This window comes from Nycticebus coucang, chromosome Y, assembly GCF_027406575.1.
Source record: "Nycticebus coucang isolate mNycCou1 chromosome Y, mNycCou1.pri, whole genome shotgun sequence".
NCBI classification, from domain to species: Eukaryota; Metazoa; Chordata; class Mammalia; order Primates; family Lorisidae; genus Nycticebus; species Nycticebus coucang.
Genome location: NC_069805.1, coordinates 19321813 through 19332213, shown reverse-complemented (window position 1 = coordinate 19332213; position 10401 = coordinate 19321813). Strand labels below are relative to the sequence as shown.

Here is a 10401-nt window from a genome sequence, read left to right as displayed (position 1 = left end):
TTTGCCATTCTTTCCCTGTGTATGGGAGAAATACTTAACCAGTCAAGTCAGCTCTGAATTATCTAACCCGATAGACATGTGTTTGGTGAATATTTAGAAGTAAACAAAAAGCATGTCAGAAAGGTAAATTTGAAGAAATGTCAGTATATAGCTAAATGAGATGTGGGTGTTTTTAGAATGATCTGCTGTTTGGTTTATTGACCCAGCTTGGCCTTCTTTTGATATGGTAACTGAGTCATGAAACTGATAAGATCAGAGGAGTAGAAACATACACAAAGTTAAACATCCTGATAAATAACCTAGATTTATTTAAATCACCCAGAAAACTTTAAATTGAGTATTGACTGGGCCAGGTGCAGTGGCTCATGTCTGTAATCCTAATGCTCTGAGAGGCCGAGGCCGGTGGATAGCTTGAGCTTACAGGTTCGAGACCAGCTTGAGTAAAAAGTGAGACCCCGTCTCTACTAAAAATAGAAAAACTGAGGGAAGAGTATCGCTTGAGCCCAAGAGTTGGAGGTTGCTGTAAACTATGATGCCACGACACTCTACCCAGGGCAACAGCTTGAGATTCTGTCTCAAAAAACAAACAAACAAACAAACAAAAACAGCAACTGAATTTTGATTAAAGCAAAACCATAGTACACAGCTTTATTAATATAGCCAAACTTCTATTTTTGAATATTTTTTGAACACAGTATGTTCTAGGAAAACAAATGTGTTGCCTATTCTTGATTATTTCTTGATTAGTGGGGAGAGACAAATATGCAAACAGATAGTTGTGCAGCATGTGGCAGACACTGGAAGAGAGTTTGTATGTCAGAAAATAGAAAGGAGCAAAAGTTTCTGTTTACCCAGATTTTTTACTATAGAGAGGCCTTTCTTTTCCTTTCATGGTTTACTTTTATGTCTTTGGAGAGGAAAAATAACACTTGTTAAAGAGTATGGTAAATATAAGTAACTTAGTTGGGATGAAAGTTCAACGAGTTTTTGACATACATGTATAATTTAATGAAGATTCAAAGTTGCATAATTAAAGGACCTTTGACTTAATGGATTGCGGTATGGCTGGCTGGTTGAAGAAAAGTCATGGGTTGATGGTTATCTGAAAAGTAGCTAGTTTCTTCATCAATATAATTTCTAATTATCTTTGGAAGAGAAAATAGAATTGTGCATGCTGTCATTAGCCATAGCAAAAACATATTCTAGGATCTTTTTTTTCTGTCATCTAAATTAAAGAGCAAAAGGGTTGGTTTACCTGCTCTTCTAGAACACTGTGGAGATCTCTGTGTCCTTGGTGGTAAATTGGGATATTAACAGCACACACTTGATAAGGCCGCCCAGTCCACTACTGTGCTGTGTTAGATACAGATACTGTACTGTGCTCATCTTTGTCAACCTCTGAGCAGCTTTTGTTACTCTTGACCCTTCTTTCATCTTAAAGACTCTTCTCATTTAGCTCCTGAGACTGCAAACTCTAATTCTTTTCTTCTACCCCCTGCTCCTTTTCATTTTCTCTTCTTGGCTCTTCTACTTAATTACTAAATGTTGGGTGCCAAGAACCTCTAATCTTTCTGTTTATTCCTTTCCAAGGTGATCCATTAGTCCCATGGTTTTCAGTATCATCTATATCCTGATGAATCTCCAGATATGACCTGTGCGACTCAGAAGTCCAGAGTCCAAGCTGTTACTCCTTTAATCCATCTCTAAGTCGGTCTCTGCATCTGTCCACCAAAACAGCAAACAGAGGTTCCCGTCCTCTGTAATCTCCATGTTCAGTAAATGGCCTCGGATCTGTGACTCGTCCATGATGTTTCCGTCTTTTCCAAGCCAGCAAGCGGCAAGTGCCGTCTCCAGAACGCATGTGTTTTGAATCCATCTATTTCTGTATTCCCTACCACCATTGTAGTCCAAACCATCCCTTGCCACACAGCCTTCTAATTTTTCCCTTTCCTATCTATTCTGTATAGATCTCAGATCACGTGACTTCCCTGTGTAAGATCCACTAATGACTTCCCATTGCAGTTAAAATTGAGTCTTTTTCCTTACACATCTGAGCTCGGTTTCCATAGCCAGGGAAATGGGGATAACTATAGCTTTAACTAGAATACATCCCTGAGGACATGGATTTTTTTTTTTTTTTTGAGACAGAGTCTCACTATGTCACCCTGGATAGAGTGCTGTGGTGTCACAGCTCACAGCAACCTCTAACTCCTGGGCTTATGCAACTCTCTGGCCTTAGCCTCCCTAGTAGCTGGGACTACAGGCGCCTGGCTATTTTTTGGTTGCAGTTGTCATTTTTGTTTAGCAGGCCGGGGCTGGGCTCAAACCTACCCCCTTCGGTGCATGTGGCTGGTGCCCTACTCACTGAGTTACGGGCGCCAAGCCGAGGACATGGATTTTTATCTGCTTTGTTCACTACCGTTTTCTCATTGTTTAGAATAATGTGTACATAGAATAGACAATAAGTATTTGTTGGATGAATAAACAGATGTAGATTGTCTGGAGCCCCCAAAGCCTTTTTTCTTTCCTCTTTGAGAGAAACATATTATAGCTCGGTATTTTCCACATTACATAGAAAGTTCATCAAAGGCTTCTTGTGCCAGTGTCTCCTTCCTTTGCCTTTCTCTGCTTCTCTGCACACTCTCCTCCTGCCCTCCTTGTTTTATTCTTTAGACCTGAGGACATTAGGAGAAGTTAGGTCATTAGTAAGTAGGGCAGGAAACAAATCAAAAAGGCACCCTAATATCAACAACAATTTATTTATTTATTTATTTATGTATTTAGACAGTCTTACTTTGTTGTCCTCGGTAGAGTGCCATGGTGTCATAGCTCACAGCAACCTCAGACTCTTGGGCTCAAGCCATCTTCTTGGCTTAGCCTTCCAAGTACTGGGACTACAGGTACCCGCTGCAACACCCAGCTATTTTTCTTTTTTGTAGAGACAGAGTTTCACTTTATTGCCCTCAGTAGAGTGCCATGGCATCACACAGCTCACAGCAACCTCCAACTCCTGGGCTTAGGCGATTCTCCTGCCTCAGCCTCCAAGTAGCTGGGACTACAGGCGCCCGCCACAACGCCCGGCTAACACCCAGCTATTTTTAGAGATGAGGTCTCACTCTGGCTCAGGCTGGTCTCGAACCTGTGAGCTCAGGCAATCCACCTGCCTCGGCCTCCCAAGTGCTAGGATTATAGGCATGAGCTACCACGCCCGGCCTAACAACATTTTAAAAGTAAACATTTTATTATAGAAATCTTGTCATAAGTAGACAGAAATAGTAGATAATGTAATGAATCCTCATCTCTCTATCACATAGTTAGAAGAGTTACCAGTCATGGCTGTTGTGGCATGTAATTTGATGCCTACGGTAACGGAATGCCTAGAGCCCTGGCCTATAGAGGTTTATATCACAAACATAATCTTACCCTGGGCATCGTGGCCTGCCATTTTGTAAATGAACTTATTGAGGACAGATCAGGAATATTTTTAAGGGTAATAGAAAGGTTCTAAAATATCTCTCCTGATTCATTTTTGTGAATATCTAAAATTTCACCATTAGTTCAACCATAAATTTGCAAATTGTGAATAAGCCTGAGAAGGGAAGGACATGAAGCCCCTTGCAGTTACTTTTATCTTAGTGGAAATTGGCTAATTATAAGCAGGCTTGACAGGTAAGCAAGCAAGAGCAGGCTTTGATGGAAGGTAGAGAATCATGAGGACTTAAGGTGGAAAGGGCCAAATAGAGACAAGACATGCAGCATTCAAGACAGCAGGAGGGGCTGCTTTGCTCCCTTCCCACCTGGCCTCCAGGTGATCCTGGTGGCAAAGCCTGGAGTGAGGGGCCCTTATTCCAGTTGAGGGTGCCCCTCATGCCGTTACCTGGGTTCCCATTAGCTGGCTCCTCAGGACCTTATGTAAAGCTGTCCAGAAGATGCTTCCAGCTAACTCTCCTGCTTGTTTATTTTTAGGTATCTTGCAATATATTCAGAACTCTCCCTCCTAGTGACAGCAACGAATTTGATCCAGAAGAAGATGAACCTACCCTTGAGGCGTCATGGCCACACTTACAGGTACTTTGAACTACCATTTGTTATAAAAGAAAGCTCCATTAACTCATTAGCTGATTCAGCATGGAAATTCCTTTGAAGGCCGTTATTCACCAAGATATCAAATTAGAGTACATCAATGGAAAATTGGAGACTGCTTTTTATGTTTTTACTCTTGATAATCGGGATGCCAAAAGAATAAAATAATAGGTGTCAATGTAATGCTTCAGTGTGGGTCCCCCATGTTGCAGGGACAGGCATAGTTCTTACTCTTTTGATAGAGCTTCTCGAAGATCCTGCCCACTGAAGTCTCAAACAAGAACAGCTCTGTTTCCACATTATTATTAGTTGGATGTGCTTAGGTCACAGAGTACATATCTCACTTTTAGCAGTCGGTACCCTGGGGACTTTGTATGCCTGTCTTCGTGATGACCACTAATATGTTCCTTTAAGGACAAAAACTGCGATAGCTATTTCTTTCAGTGTTGTAAGGGAGAGCAGCAGCTGGGAGAAAGCCTGGATGAAGGCCAGTTGTGTTCTCTGGCCCTGAGAAGGCCATGCTTTGCCATCATACCTGTGTGCCAGGACAGAATGGGGCGTCTGCGTCTGCTTGTCCAGGACAGATCGGGGCATCTGCGTCTCCTTGTCCAGCACCAGGCCCACCTGTACTGTAGGTAGTTACTCAGACTTGTTGCTTTGCAGCTCCTTTCTAGTTGCCTTCTCTATGTTGACATTTCTCAAAAGAATAGAACGAGGAAAATTGTACATATTGAGCCCCAAAGCCATCTTTCCATTCATTGAGTCAGAATGTCTTCAGAGGCTGGTTGACCAAACATAAGGACGGAGGATTAGAAGACAAGGACTATGACCTTGTGGGCCGTCTTCACCCCTAGGCAGAAGCCACTGCATCTCTGCAGAAGTGTGTTCACTTTGAAGAGCAAAAAAACATGCAGCAGGGAGCTAGAAGGCCTAGAGATATCTAGGAGTTAATTTTTTCCCCCACTTTGGAATTTTTGGCATGAATCTTCAACTTTGCCTGTCCTGCTTTGGCAACTCAGGGTTTCTACAGATACATGTGTGTGCTGTTTCTCTGGTTATACAGAGAGCCTTGGGGGGCTTTGTTTTCTTATCTCTTACTCAGGCACGTCATACATGGGTATATATTCCTGCTGCCAGGGCCAAGATTGGGTAAATTAGATAAAACACTACAGGTGATTTGCTATCTTAGATGTTTAATTTTTTTCTTAAGGTGCTAGACATGTTATCTGCATTCTAAGAACTTTGTAAGACTATTTATGCTTTGCCCAGATTGTGACAAGTTCCAAAAAAGAGTTACTCTTTTGAATGGGCATGTCTTATTTGTAATTCTAGGTCATCAGATTACAGTTTAGTCTGGGAGAAACTTTTAAAAAAAAGAAAGATAATCTCCTCAGGAGATCCCCACATCCTATGGTGGAAGAGGCAAAGAGAGAGATGCCTTTAAACATTCAACTTACTTTCTTCTCTGTATCCCAAAGAAGACCACCTTGCCATTTGTAAGAATTTTTTCAATACCTTAAATCATGATCACCATAGACAACTTCCCTCTAAATTACAAGAAAGTTTAACTCAATATTTCAGTTAATCCTTCCTATACTTAATAACTCTATAAAATATAAGATCAAATTATTTTCTGAACCTATTAAACTAAATTCTGCCACCTGAAAAACTCTAGGACTGTTAGTACTGTAGGAAAATTAATCATTAGTTGATCTGAAACCTGAAAACCAAAGTGATGATGAGATCTGTGCTCTTTTGGCTATGAAGTCACAAATTTCATTACAAAACTGGCTCTTTCATCTGGGTTGATGTCCTCTTCAAGCCTGAGATCCTTCTGGTCCCTTCTTTAGCTCAGATCCCTAACTAGATCATTTTAAAATTCCCAAACCAACAGGCACGCTACTGCCTCCTGCCTGTTGTTCTGTGTAAATCTTGTACAAGCTCCTGACTTGTCTCGAGAATCCTGTGTTTCCTTTATATATTCTTCTTCTTTTTTCAATATAATAGTCACTTTTTATTATTATGAGTTTAAAATATATATATTTTTTCATAGCTGTGTACATGCAATCATGGGTCCTGTATATATTCTTAACTGCACAAATGAGTTACCTGTCCATTTGCACCATGGGGTGGTTTTAGCACTGTCAAGAGCATTCATGGAGTGTGTAAGAAATGGTTTTTGTTTATGTATTTTCTGAAATTAAGTCTGTCTTTTTAGTAAAATACGGTTTTGTGGGACTTCCATTTTACAATTAAGGAATTGTTGTTAATGCACTTGAGACTGAAAAACGGGAATGCTGAAATCTTTTTATTCAATTCCTTGGAGAATTCATCTGTGTGACCTTGAGAAGCAGGGTGTCCTCCTTGGCCCTTTAGAAATCGTTCTCTTTAGAAATTTAAGAGAAATTTTTCATTCTGAGGTAATAACGTTTCTCTTAAGCTCAGAGAACATTTATTTATACTTATTAATAAATGTCTGAAGTGTTTCCACCAAACTGTTTTAAGCCACATCTGCTTTCAAGGGACCAGAGATACAGGAGAGCTCTGCCACCCTGCGTGCCTGGGAGATGAGACTCTCCCCATTTTGTGGGAATTAAAAGAGGGATAAAACCCACTTTGAATAAGGCTAACATTCTGTTTGTAAAACTGAGAGTTGGAAGATGCATAAATTAATAAAAGAACAATTCTATGAGGTGTTAGGACTCAAGCATTATTTTGACCAGAAGAACAACATATCAAACTCAGCAACACCCAGATCATTGGAAAGAAATTTTTCTGACTTCAGAGTTTCAGAGAGAAAAACATAGTTTTATAAAGAAGTAAAACGCTAATGTGAATACCAAATTTAAGTTTTAAGTGGAGTCAGAAGTCACAAGGTCTGATATATAGGAAGCACGTAAGTCAGTTGTATCTGTGGACAGGTAAGGGAAGCCCTAGACGTGATTTTCAGTGGCCTGCAAGGTTAAAACTACTTTAATGCTGGGGAGTACTCCCTATGCTGTTTGCCCATGTCACCATATTGACACTTGTACTATTCATTGTAAAACCAGTGGTGCTTAAAAGTCCTGCTGCCTTAGTGACAGGATGATAATTAAGGCATTTGTGCCAAACTGGTCAAGTTGTCATTGCATTCTTTTTTTTTTTGAGATAGAGTCTCAAGCTGTCGCCCTGGGTAGAGTGCTGTGGCGTCATATCTCACAGCAACCTCAAACTCTTGGACTTTAGTGATTCACTTGCCTCAGCCTCCCAAGTAGCTGGAACTACAGGCGCCCACCACAACACCCAGCTATTTTGTTGTTGTAGCTGTCATTGTTGTTTGGCAGGCCCGGGCTGGATTCGAACTCACCAGCCCTGGTGTATGTGGCTGGCTCCCTAGCCCCTGAGCTACAGGCTCCGAGCCATCATTGCATTCTTTACTACTGTCATGCATTTGCAAGTAAAAAAAAAAAAAAAAAAAAAGCCAATTGAACTTGTTGAACATCGTTGAAGAAGCACTATAAATTATTAACCTGGGCAGCGCCTGTGGCTTAGTCGGTAGGGCGCCGGCCCCATATACCGAGGGTGGCGGGTTCAAACCCGGCCCCGGCTGAAATGCAACCAAAAAATAGCCTGGCGTTGTGGCGGGCGCCTGTAGTCCCAGCTACTCGGGAGGCTGAGGCAAGAGAATCGCTGAAGCCCAGGAGTTGGAGGTTGCTGTGAGCTGTGTGATGCCACGGCACCCTACCAAGGGCGATAAAGTGAAACTCTGCCTCTACAAAAAAAAAAAAAAAAAAAAATTATTAACCTTATTAAAGTTTGACCCTGGAGCACATATTTAAAAACAATATCCTGCATGACAAAATGGAAAGTATTGATGAATCACTTCTGCACAGCGTACCAGTTATCTTGTGGAAAGGCACTGGTGTGATTGTTTTTATCTGCGGGGTAATCAGCAGATTTTCATGAAACATTTTTACTTGAAGAAATGATTAGCAGAGAGCAGGATGTCCAGCTTCCAGCTTAGAACTCTGGTGCTGTCTTTAACCAAAGAATGAATTAAACATGGGTGATACTGAGAAAGGAAAGACGATTTTTGTTGAGAAGTGTGCCCAGGGCCATACTGTGGGAAAGGGGGGCTTACAAGACTGGCCAAATCTCCATGGTCTCCGGGGCGGAAGACAGGTCAGGCTTCTGGCTCCTCGTACACAGAGGCCAATGAGAACAAAGGCATCACCTGGGGAGGGGATACACTGACGCAGTATTTGGAGAATCCCCAGAAGTACATCCCCGGAAAAAATAAAAATGATCTTCACCAGCATTAAGAAGAAGGGACAAAGGGCAGACTTGATAACGTGTCTCAAAAAAGTTACTTATGAGAAATAGTTGGCCACGGCCTTACTTATTACAAAAGAGAAATATCTCACTGCTTTTTTTTTTATGTGTATAGTAATTTGATCCGTCACATTTACCAGAATTTAGACCATGAATGAGTAGCAGAGTATTTTTGTTAGACAGTCCTGATTTAACTAAGACTGGCTTGTGGCTAAGTGAATAGGATTGGTTTTTTGGATTTTGATAGTGATTCCAGTTCAGTAGATGTTATAACTGTCTTCCCGTTCTAAAGATATGATTAGATTTAATTAGTGATGTTCACCTTTTCACAAAGGTAGTAAACTGTCATCCCCAAACCTACTGAAGAGTAGTTTATATTAAGATTTATATAACTGGTTATGTGAATATATTTAAATACTGGGGAAATCCCCTCACTGTCTCAGAACCAAACAAGACTCATTGGTGTTTTAATTGATGTTCATTAGGTGTTCAAGGCTGGAGAGAAGGTTAAAAAAAGAAAAAGAAATGATTAGCAAACTGTGGTCATTCAGACTTGAGTATTTGGCAAATTCTTTCTCTAAAACAAGGACACCAATTAACAGTTTTGTTACCACTGATCAAATTGGAGCATTCAAGCAAAATTTAAAATTAGAAATTTTAAAAACTTGTATCTGTTTTGTGTCAGTCACCATGAGCTGTATACAGCTTCCCAAAACTTGAAGTATTTTTTAGAGTAAATTTGGAGATATTAAATAATATATTTTTTAAAGATAAGGATCCATTCAAAGCATAAGACAAATGGTTGGATTTTAGTGTAACGTATGAAAAGTTCACTGATACAGTTTCAGATTCTACTTTACAACTAATCTTTAAGAAATGACACATTTTTGAGTTTTGGTGTAGTATCAAGGAATATCCACAATTATGTAAAAAGATAAAGTAGTCTTCCTTTTTCCAACTACTAGATCTCTGTGAGGCTTGATTTTCTTTATATACATCAACAGTGTATCACAACAGATTGAACACAGAAGCAGATGAGAATCTGTCTTCTATTAAGTGAGACATTAAAGAGATTTACAAAAATGTAATCAATACCTCTCAATAATTTGTTTTGGGAAAAAAGTTATGTCTCATTATGTTGCCCTTGGTAGAGTGCTGTGGTATCACAGCTCACAGCAACCTCAAACTTTTGGGCTTAGGCGATTCTCTTGCCTCAGCCTGCCAAGTAGCTGGGACTACAGGCACCTGCCACAACGCCCAGCTATTTTTGGTTGCGGTTGTCATTGTTTAGCAGGCCTGGGCCCGGCTCGAACCCACCACCCTCGGCTTATTCACTGAGCTACAGGCACTGGGCCCCCCAAATATATCCTTTAACATGTAATACATTTTATTGTTTTAAAATGAAATACTAAAAACATTTTAAATTTTCACAGTCTGGTGGGGTGTAGTGGCTCTGCAGTGCAGTGGTCCTAGTACTCTGGCAGGCCCAGGTGGGTAGATTGCTTGAGCTCAGGAGTCTGAGACCAGCCTGAGCAAGAGTGAGACTCTGTCTCTACTAAAAGTAAAAAAAGTAGCCAAGCTTAGTGGTAGGAGCCTGTAGTCCCAGCTACTTGGGAGGCTGAGGCAAGAGAATGGCTGGAGCCCAAGAGTTTTAGGTTGCTGTGAGCTGCAACACCATGGCACTCTACCCCAGTGCACCAGAGTGAGGCTCTGTCTCAAAAAATAAAATAAAAGTTCACAGTTTTATATATAGCATATAAACAAAAGCTTTTTTGTTTTTTGTTTTTTTTTTTTTTGCAAATGCTGTTCTAAGAATAGTGACAGTGATGCTATTTATTATTTGCTGTACAGAGGGCTTTATGTATATTATCAAATTCAGTCTTAGGGATTATTATCCCCAGTTTCAGAGAAATTAAATTGCTCAATTTTATACAGTTTGTAAGGGAAAGAACTAGGCTTCTAGCCCTAATGCTTTTCTCTTAAAAGTTCTGATTTTGATGTTCTGTT

General features: G+C 40.4%; 1 protein-coding gene across 1 annotated transcript in view; it reads left to right on the top strand.

Annotated features, from left to right (window-relative positions):
• Positions 1 to 3373: 3373 nt before the first annotated feature.
• LOC128579024 (serine/threonine-protein phosphatase 2A 56 kDa regulatory subunit epsilon isoform-like) overlaps positions 3374 to 10401 on the top strand; it is a 41673-nt gene continuing 34645 nt past the window's right edge. The window contains exons 1-2 of the mRNA XM_053581330.1: positions 3374 to 3490; positions 3967 to 4068. Coding sequence (XP_053437305.1) covers positions 3374 to 3490; positions 3967 to 4068 — 219 coding nt within the window. The remainder of the gene's footprint in view (positions 3491 to 3966; positions 4069 to 10401) is intronic.